Here is a 23,455-nt window from a genome sequence, read left to right on the forward strand (position 1 = left end):
GCTTGCAGAAATGTACAGAGATATTGTCCCTACATTCCCTTGGTTGGTTTTCTGCTTTTGTTGTTATTTTTTAAAAGCCTTGCTATGGCTGGGCAGCGTCCTTTGGGAGAATAAATTTACTGCTGAGAAGACAGCAGTGTGACAGTAGTGCATTCTTTCTTTTTAGTCCTTTTGGAAGTCTAAGGAGATCTATGTACGCTCCTCAGGTGGGAAGCCACGGGGTGGAGTTGTACCAAGTGCTCCTGGTGGTCTTTGAACACCAATGTTCTTAGTTCAGGGAACCAGCGTCAAGTTGTAGGAAACAAAGACAAGCTGGAGAACCTTCACCAACCATGAGTGGCTCATGGTCAGCCCACTGCAGCTGGCCAGTGGTTTCCACATCTGCCTGTAGTCTGCCTGGTCCAAAATTAAAGTCTTGGTTCCAGAATAACCAAATTAATGACACATATTGGCCTTTTTTATAATGAGGATGCAGACCCTCACGTAGTCTTTGACTTCTCTTATGATACATGCATGTAGTATAACACATGTTAGAGTGATGGTTGGACTTGATGATGTGAAGGGTCCCTTCCAACCCAGACAGTGCTACAATTCTGTGATTCTATGATTTGTATGCTTCTGAGCACAACAAACCAACCAACTAAAAATCCCCAAAACAAATTACAAACTAGAACATGGATTATTCTTTGTGTCATTCACACTGGGAGAAACACAGCGAGAGAAACCAAGCAGACAGAGGCAACAACAGCAGTCCAACACGCCTAAAATTTTAATCTTTGTTTTTAAAGAGTACAGAGTTCAAAGTGACACTTTCTTCTCCTTCCCACCTTCCAATTTTCTATCCCACCGCTTCCCCCGTTCTTCCTAAGAGGAAACAGTTCTTTGTTGATTAGTTTGACTTCCCTTCAAGTGAGGCACACCCGTTAATCTCCAAAAGCAGGGCCCAATTCAGTAAAACACTTGCACATGCACTTCACTTCAGCCCACTCCCATTCACCGCAGCATTTAAGTGTATGTACTTGAATGCTGTTTTGAATAGGGATGTTTTTACTTAACCAAAGATGGGAGGGGGTGTGTGTGTGTATTCATGTGGTCTTAATGGGAGGGAGTACACACAACATGTATCATCTTGTTCCCAATTTAAAGGTAATTTTAGCAGCAGTCAGTGACTGACATACTGGTAAAATCTTCAGCAGCAGCTTAACCACAGAGGTGTGGAGCAGTAAGGAATCCAAAGATACTTTAAACAGGGTAGCTCGGGAATCACTGCTGAGCGTCAGTTAAAGCAGCGTTGCGAGGTCAGTCAGGCTTCTAAGTTTTAACACCCGCTGCTCCTAATGCCATTAAGCAAACGCACTTCATTAATGACAATTATGTAAAGGGAGAGACTGGCAGACAGTAAAAAAAAATAATCAAAACCAGGAAAGTCTAACAGTTCAGGAAACAGGATTCTGGAAAATTAAAGTGTTTGCATCTTATTTTACATTGCAGGCTTTCATTTTTTATCCCTTTGAAATATATTTAGTTTTAAATTAATAAAGGTAACAAACTAATAAATTGATCTGTTCTTTAAACAGACATCATAAAAAATGAGACGTTACACCACAGGATCCATCATTTAAATATCCCAGTAATAGAACAGTTAATGTGATGCTGCCTAATGTGAGGATTAAATGGTAGATAAAAGATGTGGCTCTAAGGAAAAGTGTGGATTAGAGGAGAATGAAGCAGGTGATGCTTTAGTCTGAATCTGAACTGTCTTGCTTGTTGGTATGGTACTGGCTGACTGCTTCTTCCAAAGGAGCCATTGTACCATCCGGCTTCACTCCCATTGGTTTGATAAGCTCGTCTCTGTAAGAGATTTAACACAGTTTATTAGCATATGCAGAGATATCAATTCACACGTGTATAATACAGCCACATACAGTACATGCTTTAATGCAGAACAAGCTGCTAAAAGGAAGTTATTTCTGCTAAAGGCCTCTGTTTTGAAGGGAGAGGAATAAAAAACCTTCCAAAATAGGTGGGAGGGGAAGAGCAGGACAGATAAAGACTTGATTCATGTAGGCCAAACCTACTTCGCCAATTAAAGACACCGTGAAAAGTCAGTGCCTAATAGGCTCGAGACAAGGAGCAGGTTCACTGTTTTTAGATACACAAGCCAGCTTTTCTTCTAAGACTTCTCTGGCAGCCATTTCTTCCTAAAATTCCACCTGCCATCCTGGCTGATACACATCCAGGGGATTAAAATGATGATTTGATACACATTCATTGCATTGTCGAAGGAAGTAACTCAGAACAGCCTCTGCCTACACTGCTACCAAGGGTGTGTAAGGACTTGTTGATTCACTTAAAAAAAGCTGCCTGATTCTAACGCTGTTGCTTTTGTTTGTGGCAGTTTAATTACAGGATTGACAGCCATTTTAATCTCTCCAAAGCTCCAAAGGCCTCTCAGCAGTTAATCCAATTATATCTACTCCACAAGCTACAGCCTCATCTAAGAGATGATTAATTATTGATTAAGCCAATCAAAAAGTATTAGCAAAGATTTATTTAATCCATACTTTTTATCACCTCATTTATATGTGGATTATGGCAAAAGCTGTAAGGGCACAGATAACGTTTTGATTTTCCACAGAAAAAAGTAAATACTGGAGAATACCTTAAATATTCAGGAGTCACCTTAAATAAAGGAGCGGAGGCTTGATGTCAATTTACCCCTTGCCTGAGCGGCAGCCCTGTGAAACCCTGGATTTAACACACATACCCCACCCTCCCGAGCCACAGACAACAAAACTCCATCACTCAGTGGGGAAGCTAAGGCATGGCACCAGCTCTCTGCCCAGTCTGCACTACGTGGGCTGCACAAAACGGGGCACAAATGGCTCGCACGCAGCTGGCAACGTGACGGGAACACAAGCAGGGGAGCAGCAAGGGAGGCAGCACCGGAATTACACGGCCAATGTGCACTAGGGAATTTAGCTGCTGCTTGAGAGCACAGCCAGTCCCAAGACTTTACTGCTCAGGAACAGCGAGTCCAACAGGAGGAACACAGCTCCTGTGCACAGCCGTGGCCGCCGGGTGCTGCGGTGATGAGCTCATGGATCCCACTGCCCACCGCATGGCAACGCACCAGAGAAACTGGATATGGAGAAACAGTGGTGATCTGGCTGATTGGGTCTGGGTGGGACACTGGGGCCAGGGAAGGAGGTTTGTCATGACTATACCCAAAGAGCAGAGTCTGGGGTCTGCCTGTGTGTGAGGGTGGGCTCTGTCTTTAAACAGCCTGGGAGACAGCTTGCTGTACTGCAGGCCTGCCTGAAGGAAGAGGACTTGCCGTCAGTGTGATCTTAGGATGCAGATTCTGCCCAAGTATCTGAAGTATCTGCTGGAGATGTGTGCAAGGAGAGATCAAAAGAATTCTCAAACACAGACTCAAGAGGCTCAAAGAACGACGACTGCAGATCTAGTGTCCTAGCAGGACCAGAACTCTCCCTGCCTGCTGTAGGGGTCCCCCAAAGGCAAAGCCGGAGTGCTTTGGAGTTGTGTCTAATAGCGAAGACATTTTTTACAGGAAAAAACCTTGGCTTTTAAGTTTTAAACACCACAATATAAAACAAGTGTCCTTTGAATTCTGTCATCAGTCTCACAACAATTCTTCAGTGCCACTTAATCAGGTTCAAGCCTCTGTAGTGATCTAGTATAGTCATTTTTGAGAACAACCTACAGAGTAAGCCCCTGCTCCTATTTTTTAAGTCTGAAAAGTAAAAACATAGTCAGAAAGAAAAAAACCCACCCTTGCTTGCCCTCTAAGCTGAGAACTCTAAGCTGCCCTCACAACAGAAAATCTTAGGTTGCAACATTTAACATTGCAGCCAGAAGTTGTAGAATCACCACATTCACTTGCTATTTAAAATTCATTATTAATAAATAAGTTACAATGATTAGTAAAAGGATAAAGGATAAAGAAACAGTTCAAGGAAGAGGAAAGAAAGGCACAGGAAAACAAAGGTGCAAGGTGCCCTTCTGTGTGAACCTCCCTCTCCTCACATGAGGGTACTTACAAGGTATCTGGAAATATTCTCAAGAAGTTCTCTCTCATCGTTTGACAATTATAAAGAAATAGCTCTTTCTCTGCAACTTCCCTTTCATGCCTGACTTCTACATCCTGCTACACACACTCCAGAACTTTACAGAAACATTTTCTTTCAGGGTGAATCATCTGCAGAGACACTGAAGAGCAGATGCAAGAGATAAGACACATCTGTGGACACAAGTCTTGGTCTGTGGGTTTTTTTGGGGGGTCTTTTAGGGATAAATGCACCAAGTTTTGCATGAGAATGTGGTGTCAAAGTCTGAGTCACTGAAGTTGCATCTGTGTCTTCTTTCCTGATGCTCTGAAGCCTGTTTCTCAGCTCATTGTACTGGTGTCAGAGTGCCCCATCACAGTCTGTGCTGTACTGCATTTGAGGTTCATTCCCAATGCATTTCCTCCTCTCTGGTCTTCAACCATGACCTGGGCTGATCTCACATTTACAGAGTAACAAGGATGTTTATCAATTACCTTTCCCTCCTGCATGAGCTTCCTGCTTTGCAAGTCCTTGAATGGGGTGAATGATGGTTGTTACAAGTTTGCTGTTCTTTCTCAAGCCCTAGAGACTGAGCCCCATACATCCTTCCTCAGACAGCTGCTACCTAAATTAGCTGAACCGTATGAAGACAGAAATATTCTAGGGCACATGAAGAAGAGGCAGGAGGAGAAACAGGGGTCAGCCTATTTTCTTCCTAACAATAATCTAGCCCTAAAATGGCATCCTTTTACCAGTGAAGACATGACTGAACACTGTACAAGCTTAGTCCTGTTTTTCAAAGAGGAAAAATTACAGAGTGAGACAGATGAAAAGATCTGGGCTGCTTACAAAGCTAGCTTCAGAAGTTTGGATCAATGATCTGCTAAGTTACAGAACTCTGGGTGAGTTTGCAAGGGGCATCTCTCAGTTAACTTCAGCAGCACACAGAGCTGATCCTTACCTGGTGTGAAGGGTCTCAGCTCTGCCAGCCTCAGCTATGCGCCCACATAGCACTGACTGCTTAGAGACCTCAGCTGAGCTTTGAAAACTCATCCTAGCTGAGGATGTGCCTAGTGTCACACTGTGGCAAGGGAAGCACAGGAAACTGGCACGGATTGCCTCAGAAGATGGTTCACTACCCAGAAACTGGATGTTTATGGTCCATCTATAGGGCAGAAGAGGGATCGCTTCAGCCCAGCAGGTGGCAGTGGGAATACTTCTGAGGTATATACAAACACACCATGTGCATATTTATACCTATGTGAACATCCTTATGTGACCTCACATATACTCAAATACACCTTCTTGCAACATTTATTTTTCTAATGCAAACAAAGCATTCTATTCAAGGGTACTTAGAAACACGCCATAATGACACAGTTGGTAAAATGCATTCTCTTCTCCCACTTCCAGATCTCCCAAGAGTCCCTTCAAATGTATCTATAGAAGTTCTGGCTTCCTGCTTGCCATTTAGCTTGATAACGACTCAAAAATCACTCCCTTGTTTGGAAGGGTAACTCTTTCTTGCCTGCTCTATGTGCTAGAAGGCAGTATTGACACAGGGCCCTAATGACAGTGCCTGTAATGAAACAGCCATCATGCAAACACCAGCCCGCTCCTTTGATAGAACGGGACCTATTCACCTCCCTATAATTGAATACTACATAATAGTTCCGATCCTTTCATGTAACATTGTTTTGTTCTATGATTAGAAAGAGGAGGGGGAAAAAAAAAATCTATGTAACATTGCCTTCTTCATTCATCCTATGATTAATTTTGTGTTTTTAATGAGTATGGTTGCTTATTTAGACAGGTTCTCTTACATACTCGTTTTGTTGACTTCTGTTCAATGTATAACAAAACCCAAGCTGTGATAATTGGAGACCATTTCATCAGCAAAAGGATTCTTGCTATAAATACAAGGTTGGCTTGGAAAAAAGCATTCTGACATTTTAAATTAGTCAATTAATATACAATTCTACCTATCATTTATAATAGAAAAAAATGTTGGCATTTTTTCCAGACATTTTAATTAACACAGACTGTTTCCAATAAACTATGATATAAACCCAGACAGAATAACACACAATGATGATTTAAAGGTGGCTAACTTGATATTTTGCAAAAATGAAAGGTTAAATCTTTTTTCAGATTTGGGGAGTTTTTCAAAGCTCAGATATGTGCATCACAGAGAGAACACTGATTTACAGTCACCAATCTGCAATTGATCAACTACGTAGTTATCAACCCCTACTGCAGGCAAAGTCCATAGAATTACTTCAGAGCCAAGTTCAGGTCTCTAGCAAACTACTTAAATAACATCTATATTTCCTAGGAGCTGTAGTAATCAAGATTTTTCATCTTCATTTACACTTCTGATTTTTGTGTTTGTGTGTGTGTGTGTATATATATATATATATACATAAAAATATATATGATGTTTTTAAAAAGTAACCTCATCCAGCCAAATTTGAGCATACTATTACTTTCTATAAAAGCCTTTGTAGAACCCAAATCTACGTTCACAAACAACACTCAGCTTTCCTTCATACTTTTTGATAAAAACAAAACTAGGTGATTAATTTTAATTTATTCTCATCAGCGGTCAATTACTCCATGAACAAGCCTAAACATCAACAACCTAAGAGAGAAGAAAACTTTTGGAAGTAAGACCTGAAATGACCAAAAGTGTGGATCAGTTTTATGTCACCTCACAGCAGTGTCGGTTCTTCGGTGCATCAGCACTGAAGAATAATAAATAAAGAGAAAACTGGAGCGCTAAAATCCACTGACATCTTCTGGACCAAGGGAGAAAATGTCACTGTATTCCTTCCAGTTTCAAAAAACCTGTGCAAAGGGTACAGTGTGAAATGTTGGCAGCCATCAGTGAAGGCTGTAACTTCTCACTGAAGCAGTATTATTTTGCAAATTTGTTTTCCAAGTTCATTCCATCACCAGGTAACTTTTCACAAGCAACAGGGAGCCAGTCAAAGCCAAATCTAGAACATGCCAGTGACAGACCGGCCCGATTATCCTCATCGATCAGGAAGGGAGGCAAGTTTGTCAGTCCTTCACCTTTTTTCTTTAATCCCCACACCTTTCTCCAGTACACTCATGCTAGCTCTTTAGAGCTTAGCTTCCTTTCCTGGGACAACACAAGTGTACTAACCAAATCAGTTTTGCTGTGCTTCATGCACACTCACTCTCAGCTCTTGTTCAAGTGACACAAATTTACATAAACTCAATCAAGATGAGAAGGAGCTGTTGGTTCTGTGTCCAACTTCCATGGTATATATCCCCTCCTACGGTAGGGAACCTGCCACCAGCAGTCTGCCTCAAAGCAAAATTCAAAACCCAGAATCAACTGAAGACTCAATCAAAACAACCTCTAGTTTAAATTGGTAGGTTGCAAACCAAGTACATTCACTGGCAGCTTTAAGCCTCTCAAAGCTCTCAGCACCGAAAAGCTCAAGCTGGAGGCAGAAATGTTGAACTCCAAAAACATGGAGGGACTCCCACTACTATTCAGCATGTTACTCTTTGTTGTATACAAGGCTGGCCACTTCCCATTTCATGTAACATCTGCAAAACCCACAATTGCACTCAGTTACATTCATTAAAAGCATCCCACAGGCTCCCTAAACCAAGTCTCAGTTTCTTTTCCTTTCCTGCCAGCATTTCCCCCGCTCTCAATTTTCAGTAAAACAAAAAGGGTGGGAAGAACAGTCAAGTGATTTTATTCACGTTATCACAGCTCCTAAAGGGGTCACATCAACAACACTGTCCTACAGCAATCGCTGTACTACAAACCACACAAAGGCCTTCAACAAAGAGTCCCAGCCCAGAGGAGTTTGCAGCCTGAGCACCACAGAAGGAACTGCAGGTGGGTGTAACTGACACAGAAGGCCCAAGGTAACTTACTTCCAAAGTTTTTCTATTCCATTCACTCCCCAGCAATGCTACTGGCGGAGAGGATAAGTAGTGACACAGGGCACCAGCTGCTTAGTGACTGTCAGTTTGTAGCTGGCAACGCAGCAGGTGTCTCCAGTCCTCCAAACTGAAAAGGCTCTTATGCTCAGTGAGGCCACTGGACTTTTTGTGTAACTGCTGTGGTGGGAGCAACTGACTTGTCTTCAGTCTTGGTTTATCTCCCGTCTCAATCTTCCTTTTAAAAAACTTTTAGGCCATTTAGTCATTTTATTGTGGTACCCCTAATGCTCAGCATCTTAATTCTCTAGCTCATACAGCATTCATTGCACTTTACACAGCAGCTCAATTAAGATCACATGTGCACTGCATTTTTCTTTTTCTATTGAAAAGATTGTAACATGCAAATAACATGAAAAAGTATCCAATTACGTCACTGACAGTCTCAGATCAGTTGTTTGGTGATCCTTCCCTGCCTTCTCTCCTGCCTATAATTGTCTTGGCAACTAGCATAAAATCCAGATTCTCCTTACCCTTTGCTGCACACCCCATCTTCATTAGAGGTGTAAAAATATTTGGCTTTGCTGAATTTCACTCAGCACAACTTGTTATCTGAATATCAACTGACTCTCATAACACACAAACACTTTTCTAGGTGCTGAGGTTTCCCATGCTCGAACAATGGCCCACATATATTTACCTAACTTCCTACAGCTCAGTTCAGTGGTAAATATCAGTATTACATCATGTGTTCCTTGAGAACATAAAACTTGGCTTACACAGAAAAGCTCTAAGCGATCGCTCCAATAAGGCTGCAAGGACGGGGGAAGAAAAACCAGCAAGTTCTAGACATCTTGAGTCAAAGAGAAAACATAGCTATAGCTAACAGCACAGGTCTGTTCCCTTCTTGTATGTAGAAAGTTAGGAAATAAAAATCAGTTTTCTGTACCAATAATGTACACCTTTCTGTCACATTAATACCCTTTTCTCTTCTAGCATTACCTCAGGCATTTAAAACAAATTGTACAAGGCTCATGTGTAATCCGAGCCTTGTGCATTAACAAATGCACAATAATTCTTAATTGTAAATTCCCTTTTCATTGCTCCATTTATATAATCCATTGCTTCTGGTAACAACTATTTTCACATTGTATTTGTTCTTCATATAAGCAGCAGACATAAGCAGTCACCACGAGATGCTGCTCATTGACTTGGATACAAGTACGCTTGTCTAGGGCCTGGATTGCTTCCCCCACTTTAAAAGGTGAAATTCTTCTTGTTATTAACATTATTTAGGAAGCAGGTTCCCTCACCACCAGATCTTTCTCATGCTGTCCAATCCTTTCCAAAAGAGCTTTCATCTGAAGTCCTGCTACATATCTCTCTGTTCTTTGAAGTGCTGAGCATTTTTCCCTGCAGTTAACGTGGTCTTAATCTGACAAAGAAGTTGATTATAGGACTATTTCGAAGCACTAGACCTTAGTAAAGAGCCAGGATATGAGCTGTGTCCCTCAAAAGCAGGTAGAGTACAATACCTGGAAAGTTTATCAAACATGTTGACAAGCTTCATAGCTTCATACTCTTTTTGTTCTTCTGTCATTTCATCCATCGGATTGGGCATGGGCTCTTCTAAGTGACCAGTGATGAGGTTAATGCTGGAGGTGGAAAAACAATACAGTTAACGTTTCTATAGAAATAAGTAAATTGTCTATTGTCTTCATAGGAGGAAAGAGGAACACACTACCAGAAACCACCAAGACTAAAACTGAACTAAGTCTGAACTGCACATGGTAGTTTTTACCATAAATAGTCAGCCTTCAGATTTACACATTTTCTGTAGCCTTTTCTTGTGAATCCTGACATTATCTTCTTGTTGATTCACTGTGTTAATTTCTGGTCAGCTACCCAGAAATACACAGTCCACCAGCACTCCTTACATAATAATCGATACACAAGCGGTTTGGTTTGGAAGTAAAGGCAAAATGGAAGGTAATCATCACAATGTCATCAGCAGGTGGGGAACAGGTGGGGAACAGGATGACAGATACATGTTTGGAACTAATTCTGCACAGGCTTAATTTTAAAAGTAGAGGCTCTAGTTACATTTTGTTATTCATGAACCATTGTTGAATTATTTATTGTTCTCTTCCTGTGATTTTTTGCTCAAATCAAATTAAGATTGCTTTGAGTATTCACAATGCTAGTTGTATTTTCATGCTTAAACCAAGAGAACAGCGACACAGAAACAGTAACAGAAATGGTAACAAAAGCAGAGAAGAAATTTTAAAGAACACTTCCAGGGCAAATTACCCTTTCAAGCAGTTTAATTGCAAATTTTAACAGTGATACAGAAAAGTCAGATGCATGAATCAACTGACAGCTTTAAATAAACAGATGTCATAGTTTCACTCATATGCACATAACTGGATGTTAGGCTTTTGGAAGAAGTGCAGAGACAAAAGAGCAAGAAGAAATAGAAAGAAACCTCCTGGTATAGAATCTATTTCTTACCACAGAAGCAATATAAATCCTGTAACTTCTCACAGATTTAATCCCATCTTTCATTTGTGTTCCTCAGTAAGAATCTTTCAATAAGCCACAGCCACCCCATGACATACCTAATCATGTCATGACATACCTAATCGTGTATGTATGGCTCAAGGGAAACAGAGTAAAGCAGAAAAATAACATGCTTCAGATGCCCACTATTGACAATTTCAATACCTGCTTAAAATGGCATCAAATTGTAGATGTAACGTGACAAACTGAAACCTCTAACACCAAATCAATTACAGTTAATAAAAATCAACAGACAGAGCTTCTATATGCTCACTGCATCCTTCAAACAAATATATTGGATTCCTGATGTATTACTTCTACAGAAGTTATTTTACTCCTTCCATAGTTCCTTATGGGATCTACTTGACTTTTCCGGAAAACGTGAGTACCAGGCAACCTGACTGAAACTAGACCTACTGACTTGTTCCTTTTCTACAAAGTCCTGCTTAAAATCTTCACCCACATTTGACACCTTTATTTTCTTTGTTACAGAGATATGCCCCACAATTTTTTTTTCTAAAATTTGCTCAAAAATCTCTTTGCACACTTGAATTCAAGACAATTATTCAGATTGAAGCTAAATCATTCTCATAGAGGGTTTTTCGGTTCATTTCCCACCCCCAGAGCCATCTGACTATATGATGGTCACTATTAAAGGCTGTTTTCTCAATAATTAGACAATGAAGTCAGCAGGAGACAGCAGTTAATACAAGTATGTGTAATTCTAAAAGTGGCCTCTCTGGAAAAGGTGAAACAAACAAAAAAGAATTATGTCAAAACATCTAAGTTGCAACAGGATATACAGAACTGAAAACAATACTATACTTGGGCTTTGCAGATTTGTATTCTTCTGTATCGGTATCTTCATCATCTGAGTACCAATGATCTCCTCTTCCTCCTGCTAACAGTCCCCTTGCTGCCAGCAATCCCGCTGCATTACCATAGCCTGTATATTTTAGCAAGCTGTCAACTGCAAGGAGTGATACACAAAAGTCATTCAGTTATCAGCACCCACAAACTTCCCCCAGCATAGCACTGCAACAATCAAGAGTTACAGCAAATATATCACAGCAAGACCTTATGTAAGAAGGGGGAAGAAAAAGTAGTGTTTACCTCTTTCTTTACAAAGAACAAAAAGAAATTCTGCTGCAATTTGCTTTACTCCAAGGTCGACGTGTGTCATAAGGCGCACGAGCTTGTTTCTCACCGTCGTGCCAACCTCGGGACGATTTGATACGTCTCGTAACGGAGGCAGCACCTGGCAGCACACAAAAAGGAACCCCAGCATGGAATGCATGGCAATGAGCTACCCAGTCCTTGCAAGAGCAAACACAGCCAACAGAACAAGAAAATACAAAAAGCTCTGCTCCTTCAAAAAGATAAAATAAAACCCAACCCAACTATGCTTACATGCACTAGTAATGAGTCTTGCTTCTTAACATATTCAGACCTTCTGGTCTGTCATCCTGGGCAGACAGGACTCAGTCCCAAGTGTAAACTTAAAGAAAGAACAGACAACTATTAGGAGTTTAAGACCACAAATGTTTGCCCCAAAATAGTTGGCTAACAGGTGGTAGTAACCTCATGTTCTTTGTTTTTTGTTTTCCTCAAGTGTCTGGTAAAAGCTTTAAAAATCTCACCTTAAGGAAACTTACAATATTAACATAATGTGTAGTTTATGCAGAACAATGAGTATACTTACAGTGAAAAAGCAGGAAAATAAGTCACATGGCAAGTTCGACTACCATGAATTATGAATTTCAAAAATTAGCCCTACATGTATAGAGGAAATGTGTACTGCTCCCAGAGAACACTCTTTTAAAAGCTGAAGCTACATTTCAAAAAGATTTTGGAGCAAACGCTATTTGGCATTTCCTCAAACACACTGTTTTCTCATTAAATGTCCTTAATGTTCTTAAGTTCAACCCTCAAGAAAGGCAGAAGGTGCCTGAGACATGGCTGGTTTTGCAACCTAACTTCCACCTCCTCCTGCACATGCACTCAAGACCTACTGTAATTTTTTTCACAGTCAAGGGATATGATATGATCTGCAAACAAATCTGGGTTGTAATACAAGATATTTAATGGTCTGAAGTCTCCTGTAAGAATTACAGCTCTTGAGTGGGAATGAAGAATGAATCTTCAATGAGGGAGTGAAACCAAAGGCGTCCCTAATCCTCAGAAGAAATTGCAGGTCCTTTATCTTTTAGGTGTCTAATGTAAAAATTACATGTTTTATGCAAAATTAGTGCACAATTACTACTGACATGGGACTCACTGGGAACAGATGCTTAAACATATGAACGCTACAGTATTGACTACTTGGGAAAAAACAGACCCTGGCTTTTTCAAACTAAGTATTCAAACAATCAGCAAAAGCATTTTACTTTGTCCCTGCTTACTGTCCCCAATGGGAATAGTACCATGACTGCCATTTCACAGAGCATTGTAAGAATGAATTAATGTTTTTAGAATACTCGAATACTAACACAGTGATGAGTGCCATGACAGTCCATGAGGAAATTAATCATTCTGTCTTCAGATCAGGATTTGAATAGTGCACAATAAATAAAGCCCAAGGCCAACACTTAACAATGAGGGTAATTCAAAATATCAAACATCCGGTCATGCCGTTAGCAGCACCCATCCTTTCTGTGCCCTATATGAGGCAGTGGGAAGAGACAGTGTGCAATTATATCCTGACATCTAGATGCCGAGATGTCCTAAAAACACACAGACAGCTTCATTTTCCAACTTCAGAACATTTGGCTCTGCAACTTTTCTTTTTTTTTTTTAAATTTTTTATTGGTTTGTTGTTTTTTTTTTACTTAACAGATTAGAAGAGTCTCCTAAGAAAGAACTGCTCTGAACAAAACCAATAAACACCCAAAAGGAGTTTCTTAAATTCCTCAAAACCTATTTCCTGGTATAGATGAAAGAGGTAGAAAAAATATGCAAAATATGCTCTTTTCCATTATAAACTCTACTGATTAATTTGGGCACCACTTTGATCTGGGAGCAGCATCTAAGATTCAACCCAAAATATACTGTAGCTTACAAGAAAAAATATTCCTCAGCTGGTTTCAGCTGCCTCTCCCTTGCTCATCTTTTAACTTTTCTCCATTCCACTTCAGGAAAAGCATCAGAACAAAACCCACCACACCCCACCACCAAGCCATAGAGATTCTTTAGATCATGGCTTGGAAATCTTTTTTCCTGTAGAAAAGCCTACCCAGTGCCTGTACTGTATTAAACAGCTCTTGTAAGAGACCAAGTGATGAAGTGTGCCTCTGTTCAGGGACAGAGTTTTACTCTGACTGAACAGCTGACAGACAAGTTTCAGTTCCAATGACTCCCGCCTGCTGATGTCAAACTCCAGCACAAGCAGAACCCATGAAAATAGCTGTAGACTCACTGGCTACCACAGAGCTTTGCAAAGCTTTATTAACTGCACTGAAATGTGGGGGTTTTTTACATACTGGATGTAAGGGAACAGGCACCACTCTGTCCTTTGTGCCTATGTCACATAATCCATGGTACCTCACATGAACACAAGAGTCACAGAACCCCTAATGTTATTATTTCACAGCTCTACAAAACTTATTGTGGAACTCAGGCCACTGTATCTATCGATTTACATGACCGGAAAATTATTTCTGTAGCTGATATTCGTCAGAGATCTAACAGAAAACAATACTGCAGAGAACTCTGTGGGTTTTCAAAGTATCAGTCCTGCTCTGATGTACAAACCTCAAAAACATTTATCGTTAGCTTCACATATGAATTTTTATGAGTATTTTACTTTACCTGAGCTTTGATAAACTTCCTGATATCCCTATGAGTTCGGCAGCATTCAGTTAATAAACTGAGAACTGGAGTCAAACCTTCTCTATAGCTGCTTCCCTAAAAAAAGAACAAATACAAACAAAACAATTTCTTAAGAGCAAAATTTCCTTTTCAAATCCTCTAAGCCCTTCATTGAAGTCCTATATGACAGCCAAAATGTGAAGTTTACATAGATATAAACAGAAAGCCAAACATCTGTCACAAGCAAGTACGCTTCAGATATTCACAGGAATTGGTTCTCAAGTTTGACTTTCCATAATCTAGAAGCCAGCACATCCATATTTGTGCTAAATACTGTCCAAAAGGTTTGGAAGAAGTTTTACGTATCTGTACTTTTTCCTTTAATGAGGGAGACCCCTTTTGTGAAGACTCTTTGCAGCCCATACCTTGTCTATTCTCTTCTCCATGAAATCCAGTAAAATTTGAATTGCTCCCATATTCATACCATTGTATTTTATATCTGATTCCTCTTGGGATGATGGACTAATGAGAACATCCAAGCAAGAAACAGGAACATTGCTTAAGAGGTTGATTGCATTGCTGAAACAGATTTTAAAAATTCATTATTCATTTGGAAGAAAGAATTAAAAACAGAGTACAACTCACCATAAACTGTTTGTACAACTGCAACCAAAACGAGGCCCTGCAACTCAAACAAGGCTTTGTTTTCTACCCTGTTTTAAAAAGGTGGCATACATTACCACCCACATGTTGGCTCTTGGAACAAACTAGGAAGAGAAAAGAGAAAATCTCCAAAGCTGTACTGCAGCAGTGCATTATTACTTCCATCCCCCACAGCATCCTGCCCCAGAGATGCCACACTGTGTTACAGCAGCTGAGTTCGCAGGACAGCAGGGGGAACTCTCACATTGATTTGCAGCACTCAGTTTTTTCCTCCTTGAAACCTTTTACAACACATCAGTATTGTCATCACTGATATGACAAAGCACTCCACACAAAACACCTCTAACTGTAATAGTGGGGTGCGGGTGGTGGCAATTCCTCCCAAATATTTCCACTGTCCCTCAGCTTGCAGCATACAGGAGACACAGAGGCTTTTAATGCATATTGGAAAAAAACACGATAAACAGAGAGAGAGATTCTTGTTTATTTACCAAGCACTGCCTTTCGGTAACTGGCAGTCTTTGCACTCTAAAAAGCACAAGGAGGAGTGCTTCCCACATACATTAAGTGATTTAAATTAGATCATGGTGTCCCTCCCTCCTCTATAACAGACTAAGATGGAACTCACTTTGCAAGGGTCTCTTGTATGGCACACGTCCCTGAGCTTGCTACCTACCCTGCTTTCATTATACAGGCTTGCATTTGTACTCATCCTGAATATGGGGCTAAGTCACACTGATGCCACAGAGTTAAAATTCTGTCATTATTTACTTGCTGATGCCCAACTAAATTTATAAATGGCTCTATTTCAAAATACTCCTACTTAAGCTTACACATACCGACCTCAAAGCAGCAAAGTTTTACCTATCGGCAAAGTATTCCAGGAATAGAGAAAAACTTTTCAAACATGTTTCATTTAACACTTTTAGTAATATTTACTTTGAAGCTGCCCTCAGTTTTTATGTTAAGAATCCAATTCTAACAAAAGTTTACTACAAAAGAAAGCAAATTATGGCAATCGAATGCAACAGGGTTTCTAATAAATGTGCCGGGTTTGGTCTGATCAGACTGGGTGGCTGCTCCACATTCTGCAATCTCTCTTTTGCTCTTTTAGCAATTGAAATTCAGACACTTTTACTTTTTGGAAAGCCTGTTATCTTTGTTTTGTTTCTAATTCCTGTTTAAGATATGTCTTTTATATCATGGAAGTTATTCCTCTCTGATAATTCAGAAATAGACAGAAACAAAATAAGACTGAAATTCGGTAAATATTTGGTGGCTTCAGGGCTTTTATCAAAAGTTCTCTTTTTACCAGTTTCTTATTAAACAACCAAGTTCCCAAACACCTACAAAATTAATTTTCTGGATCACTGTGTCTGAGCTATTCTTTTCAATAAATGAAGCCCGGCTTTCTGATCTTTGTCACTCCACTGACAGTTTTATTTGTGGTAGAGGAGTGTATGAAATTCTCCAGCTACCAGGAAGTCAGTGACTATGCACAGATCTGCACAATAGTGTTTGCATTCCTACTCCAGGGGGTAGAAATACTGCGTATATTACTCTCCCCTTTTCGGCTTCCTAGAGATCATTAATCACTGGGACATGACATCCACCCACTCATGCTCCCAGCCCCCTCCTGATATGCAAATTCAGGAGCAAAGGCCTATTTAGAGCTGCTGAATGCCTTGATTAAAACCTTGTTAGTGGGCAAAAATGGCACTCACTCTAATATGTGGTGCTTTAAGCCGTTCATATTCAAATGTTAAGTAATGACAACCACAATAATGACAACAATACCAGGTACTAAATTAGTAAAGATTTTTTTATAGGTAATTTCTTTGTATTTATTAGGAATCGAGTCACACTGACAGTCAGTACATCACAGCTCAGGGCACGTATCCAACCCTGATGCTCACCTAAATAAACATTCAGAGCACAAGCAGTTACATCACATGCTTAACAGGCTGTCTGAACCATTCATTTAAGCTTCTTACATTCTGCAGATTGACAAACTGAGAGAAGTGCAAGTGATCAGTGATTCTAAAAAATATACTTATGTCTCCCTGATGCTTCATAAAGTTTATTTTGCAGTCAACACTGTCTACACTTTATTTAGTTTTTAACATTATTTTCATAATTGCCTTACTGATAGGTTCCAGGTGGAAAGCAGAGCAAGAAGTTACACTCTGCTCTCCAACTCACACCTCATCTCTAGCAATAAAGATTGCATGGTTGAAGTCCAGCATACTGAACAGCCCAAATGATGGCTCAGCCTCATTTCTTTAGCCATGCTGTATTAGCTATACATTGCTAACACAAGTTTACTCATTCATTATTGGAGCCTCTATCAGGAACCAGTTTTCTTTGGTCAAATACATCAGGGGACTGAAGTGGGGCCCTCTGATCCAAGCCCCTGATCCCTCTGAGGATTTACAGGGGCATTACTTCTGACTATACCTTTTCTATTCCAGAGCTGCCTCATGATGAATAGTCTTAGTGAAAAAGCATATTACATTATTCAGCCTTTATTGCATCCTGTACCATTCAAAGAAAAAACCTCAGGTTCTGCAAACAGGCTGAAGTCAAAACCTGTGCAGTGCTTTTCTAGCATGTTAAAAACGCACCAAGTGTAACAATAAATCAAGATCAAACGCTACAGGCAGCAATATTATGTTTACATTCTTTCTTCTAACAACTTGAGCTAAACTAATTAGCTACAGTTAGTTAACAGAGAGAGAAAGCTGTTTTCCCAACATAACAGAAAGACTAATGCAGTGCCACACCGCATCTGGTGGAGAAGGGCAAACAACTGAAATGTCACAAGGCACTGATAACCATCCTCATTTCTCTTCCACTTCTTATCAGAAATACAGAGAATCCTTGCCTGACTTGGTGTCTCCATAGGTCCATGTGGGCAGCATCTCTATACCCTATATATATTCCTTCTGACTGAAAAAAAGCAAGGAGGAAATCACATCAACACTACATCTCCTCCCCAGCTGGCTACCTCAGTATATAAAGCCCTTTTTGGATCCCATCTGCAAGAGCTTTTACAAAAGCTAAAACCAAAAGGACCCACATAACATGCATCCTTTTGCAATAGCACACGCAAACTAAATTTTACTGGGTGATACATTTTAAAGGGTGATTGCTCTATTCAGATTTCTGGAGAAGGAAACAACATATTTTCATGGGAAGAGCATCAGCTGTATAATAACGTATATTCATGCTTAAATGCTAAAGGCCAATCTGTGTCTTCTTCTAGTTGTTGAATTTACCCAAATCTCTTCAAATTTTCCCAGCAGTGGGGAACTTATTCCCATTGGTCCCTCCCTTAAAGGAGGATGAGAGGGCAAAAACTCTCACCATAAGCAGCAGCAAAAACAAAACACTGCCTGCCTTTTAGGACACACTAAATACTAACTTTAGTCATGGCAACTACTGCAGCAGTATCCTAAATTATTCCAAACTAGTATGCACCAACTGAGAAGGGCTCTGATGCAAGATACTAGTGTTCACCTACTAAGACTGTTGACCTCTAAGAGCTCTCCAAGAATTGAATCAATTAACACTTTCAAGACTGCTGGGTGTGAAAAGCTACATCCTTCTTCCTGAAGGCTGTGGTTCAGAAGATCTTCAAAAGATCCTACACTAAGATATACAGGTATCTCTGGAGAAGAAAGTGGCATTTCATTGCCAAGTGATGACATGGCATAGTGTTTGAAGCTACTGTACTGTTGGGCCCTGTGAACATCTGACATAATTGGATAAAAATAAGGGTGTCATGGAAAAAACCCAACTAATAACACTGAACAGAGAAGCACCACCTCACTAAAAATACTCTGAATTTTGATTGAATTATTGGTTTCAAATACATAACCAACAGTTGGACACAGGACTGAATTAAAAAAACCACAACCAATGCACCTAAAACTGCAAGATGATTCATACATTGCTGGAAAAAACCCAGTATTATTACCAGGGAACTTTATTTGTACTTTTAATAAAGCAGCCTAGAAGTATTGGAAATAAAAGATCAACTTCCATCCCAATCCATCAGAATTGCAAAAGTTACACACAAAAATCTCAAAATGCAGTTTTTTCCATTGGCTTCTAAGCAAACCAACGGAAGTTGCATTCCACTTCAGACTGCACTACCCCTAGAACTTCCACAGATATTTTCATCCTCAGTCACACACACACACAATTTCGAACAGGTCAGTTTCATTATTGTTGATGAAAAATAGCAATCATGCCAGCCACTTTCTCTCTGGGATAGTGGACATGCTTAAATAATATTTTGGACAAACAGCTTTCATCAAAAAGTTAACAATATTTTACTCAAAATTAATAGTTTTCATAATTCCTCAGATTTCCACTTCAGATTTTAGGCAAAGTGGGTTTTTTTCTACTTTTTTTCTGGTTTATTCTATTTGTATACCCTTTGAAAATAGATTGGCTCTCCAGTTCTACCAACCTGTGCAACTCTTCAGTTTTGTCCTCAGTAGGGCCCGTGGTTAATAAGCAGTGTCGAAGGATGGCAGCCATGTAACGAAATTGATGAGATTCATTCTATATAAATATAAATTATGAAGATATTTTTTCATTTTGAAGATTGCAAGTGGGGGTTTCAGGTCACTAGAATAATAAAAATTAAAGATGGAAAATACCTATTAGATCGTAACATCCATCCCTATCAATAAAGGACTGTACCTTAGAGTACACTGAATGCAACGTAACTGACCTTTCAACTAGGCCCCGTGGAAGTCACAGGCAACTTTTTCCTGATTAAATGAGCCTTTGCTACTAGAAAACCTTGTTACAATCATTTGCTCTATTCCATAGCACTATTCCTACCACACAGCACTGCCTGCCCTCCTGGATGAAGAGGCGCCTGGATGTAAACACATTCAGATTACATATGTTCTTAATTTCATTTGCCTCCTCCTTGTTTAGACCTTTTGCTGCCAACGGTTTCATTCCCCACCCAGCCCGTTTGCTTTTCTATTTCACTTGCTTCTGTTCCATTGATAGCTTTTCACCATTTTGTCAATAACTTCTCTGCCCTCAGCAATCCTATTTGCCCTACTCCTGCTCTCTTCAAGCAGTTCCCCCTTCCAATCTCCCACCAGACAGCAGCCACACAAAAGTACACCAGTAACTGCAATCATTTAACTGTGTGTGTACTTGTCCTCATCCTTTTTCATTAGCTTTTCTTGGCATCCATCGTATGTTTGGTGTGTTTGACCTGGCACAAAGCACCCCAATGCATCTTTTGTAACAGGAGCGTCCAAATCTGCCAACTGTACCACCTGCAGCTCTTGTCTGGCTTTGCTACTTTGAAACCATCTCCAGTCATTAAATACTGGTGTTTCAAATGGTTCTTTCCCCCTCAGGACGAATCTCATTTAGTTTTCTACCCACATGCCTAACCTCTCTGCTCTCCTTTTATTTTCCATCCTGTCTACTGTTTGCAATCTCTTCAAATTCAGCATCTTCAGCCCACTTAATTAATGATCTGTTTACTCTTTGCAGAGATCATTAATATTTCCACAGGGATACTTGCTAACCCGAGTATCACCTAACATATCTGGCTAACAGTTTACAACTAAAGAGCAATTTAATTTAAGGGTTCCTTGCTTTTAGGAACTTTTAGTAAAGAGGTGTTATAAAAGATTTACCTCAAAATACAAACCAAGCTTCTTACACTCTAGAATATATTAAACTGTCATCCAAATAAATAATTAGATAAAAGGCAGCTAACACCAGGATTTCCTCCAATCTGCAGGAAAATTTTCCTGATAGCTGTATGCTTGAGCTTTTTAAGGAGGGAGTTTTGTGGGACAAAACCTCCCTCATTCCACAGTGGCCACACAAAACCCCATCAGGTAATGCCACAATTGTGTGATGCCTCCCACTCACCCTTCTGGGGTTAAAATGGGCTTTTTACCTCTCAAGATTGCCAGTATTTTGTACAAGTTTAACAACTTCAGGATTTGGATTTCAAGAGCTTACTTCTCAAGAGGTAAACAAGTAACATAGCTTCATGTTCCAACTTGGCACCTGATATTGACATTATTCCCTCCACACAGTAACAATCACAAAGATGATGCTTCTCAAACACTGAAGTACCAAACATCCATATATTATATACTTGGCTTTGGGTCATTTTTCTCCACTAGAGTGGAAGAGGACCAAGGGCCTCCAAAACATTCATCTGTCTATACAAAGAACTTTCCCTGATAAAGTTAAAGATATTTTAAAATAACATCTCTAAGTTCAGAATAGGAACGAACGAAAAAAAACCCTCACTTTCTTCATACTTCCTTGAAATCTGAAGTATGATGCTAATACCCCCCACCCAAGTAATCTTAAATTTCAGGATTTCTTATTCAGCGTATCCCTGAGACATTAGAGCAAAAGCAAAGTTTCAGACTTTTCTCAGGTTTACCTTCCTTAATTTTATGACTAATATCTTACCTGTTGTTTAGCCCAATGCACTAAGGAGAACAATTATTTGTCTATTTTAACGTGTGTACACATATTCTTAGCTTTATATTCTCCATATTTACAATGCCCAGTGAAAAGTTAACAGCACTGTTTTAGAGACTGTATGACGTGGACTAAAAAGAAAGATCCCCTATTGAATGCTATTGCTGCAGCACAGACTTAGGTTAATCAACAAATAAAGTTATAATTTCTGTTTATAAATTTAGGGATGCAACACATATGAAGCATATTTGTCCAAGAGAAAAAAATAGATCTGATGTTGCAATGAGAAAAATAAGATACATGTTATTCCTGACATAACAACAGAAGTGTTCTCATACATGATCTCAGGTTTAAAGATCAGGTTTAAATCCAAACCCGACGTTGGGACAGAAAGATATTAAAAACAGTACCACTTGTTCTTCAGAGTTATTTGTTAAATATTATAGATGATGTGCTTATCATGATCAGAAAAATGGAAGAAAACTAGAGAGACTTCTCAGCCCTAATTACTACCCTACTGCCATCGTGCAGGATTTCCAGAGATGTACCATCTGATACAGTTACATTAAATAGCATTTCCTAGCCAGCTAATTAGTAGTGAACACCACTTAATTCCTTTCAGAAATCTCAGACTTTTAAAAGATGACTATTTCAGATTTGGAAACTTAACAGTTCCAATTTGCATTATAAAACCAAAGCTACTCCCCCTTTACTCAGAAAATGTACAGATTGCCTTTTTTTGCCTAAAGTAATGACACGAACAGAGAAGTTATTTTGGTATCCAAAACCATGAACATTAAAGACTCAACACCTCTTGAAAGCCCAAGGTCATCAATACAGGAGACAACTGGAATTCAGACAGACACATTTTCTCAGACTTACTCTGCATACAGAGGAATTATGATGCAACATTTCAAGACTATTTTAACTGCTATTTTGAAAAATGCAATCACATCCCATCAAAATTACAGTAGCAAAAGTACTGACATCCTTGCTCTGGGGCTTGGACAACAACTGCCTCTTGTGTACCTAACTGCTGGTTCTGGCTCCCCTAGGCTAAACAAAACCAATTATAAAACACTTGAAAACACTTGGGCTAAGCCTTACCTTGCTGTGGACATTCCAACTGTCAAGTGTTACATTAAAAAGAGCCTTTAGTGCCTCAATGGCACAATCTGTCTCTTGCAAAGATAAAGGAGGCCTGTCACGGTCTTCTGCTGCTTTATATTCTTCCGTCCATCTTACACTCAGGGAACTTTCCAAAGCCTGAGTCAGAACTTGCACCCCTTGTAGTTCCTGACGCAACTGCGATCTAATATCTGTGTGCAGAAGTGACAAGAGGAAGAGGAGACGCAAATCAAAGCATTTAATGTCATTAACAAGCTGTTGGTCCTTGCATTTTTCCAGAAGATTGCAGAGCATAGCTGCCAGATTCAGCTCCAAACTGAGCTTCTGTGCAACAGCACTATTAAAAATTATGTTACAGAGGCATTTTAAAGCTTCTACTATAACAGGAAATTCAGACACTCTCTCCAGAGGATCTTCCACAGTGTCCAGCTTTGCTAGCCTCATAAGGATCTCCATGTTCCTCTTTGTGGTTACAGGCACCAAAACCTTCTTGTCCCTGGAGAGAATCCGCAGGGCCTCCAGGCAGGCAACTTGGCATGAAGTTTTTGTGTCTTTTTCAAGGATGTTTAGAATTCCCTCACATAGTTTCTATGCAAACACAAACAAACAAACAAGGAACAGTTTTAGCATCAAAATACCAGTGGCAATAGGAAATTACTTCTGTTAAGCTTCCATATAACTTCTGACTTCTCAGCTGACTTGACAAACCACGTATTCTGTATTAGCTCTTCAAAATAAAAAACACTGCAAAAGTCCTCCAAAGATCATCAAAAGTGTTTTTCCTCATGGATACAATGCAAACACATCAA

At 39.8% G+C, this 23,455-nt stretch overlaps 1 protein-coding gene across 2 annotated transcripts; it reads right to left on the bottom strand.

Annotated features, from left to right (window-relative positions):
- Nucleotides 1-746: 746 nt before the first annotated feature.
- On the bottom strand, nucleotides 747-23,199 carry RIC8B (RIC8 guanine nucleotide exchange factor B). Of its 2 annotated transcripts, XM_084268450.1 has the most exons (8): nucleotides 22,626-23,198; nucleotides 19,504-19,598; nucleotides 14,789-14,942; nucleotides 14,364-14,459; nucleotides 11,670-11,814; nucleotides 11,382-11,526; nucleotides 9,533-9,652; nucleotides 747-1,851 (listed from the first exon to the last, which is right to left on the bottom strand). In XM_084268450.1, exons 1-8 carry the CDS (start codon nucleotides 23,100-23,102, stop codon nucleotides 1,740-1,742), a joined length of 1,344 nt encoding a protein of 447 aa, XP_084124576.1. In that variant the 5' UTR covers nucleotides 23,103-23,198; the 3' UTR covers nucleotides 747-1,739. The 2 variants fall into 2 exon arrangements, with proteins under 2 accessions (XP_084124576.1, XP_084124577.1); XM_084268451.1 differs by lacking the exon at nucleotides 9,533-9,652 and having other exon boundaries at nucleotides 22,626-23,199.
- Nucleotides 23,200-23,455: the final 256 nt, after the last annotated feature.

This window comes from Gallinula chloropus, assembly GCF_964237585.1.
Source record: "Gallinula chloropus genome assembly, chromosome: 1".
Classification (NCBI taxonomy): Eukaryota; Metazoa; Chordata; class Aves; order Gruiformes; family Rallidae; genus Gallinula; species Gallinula chloropus.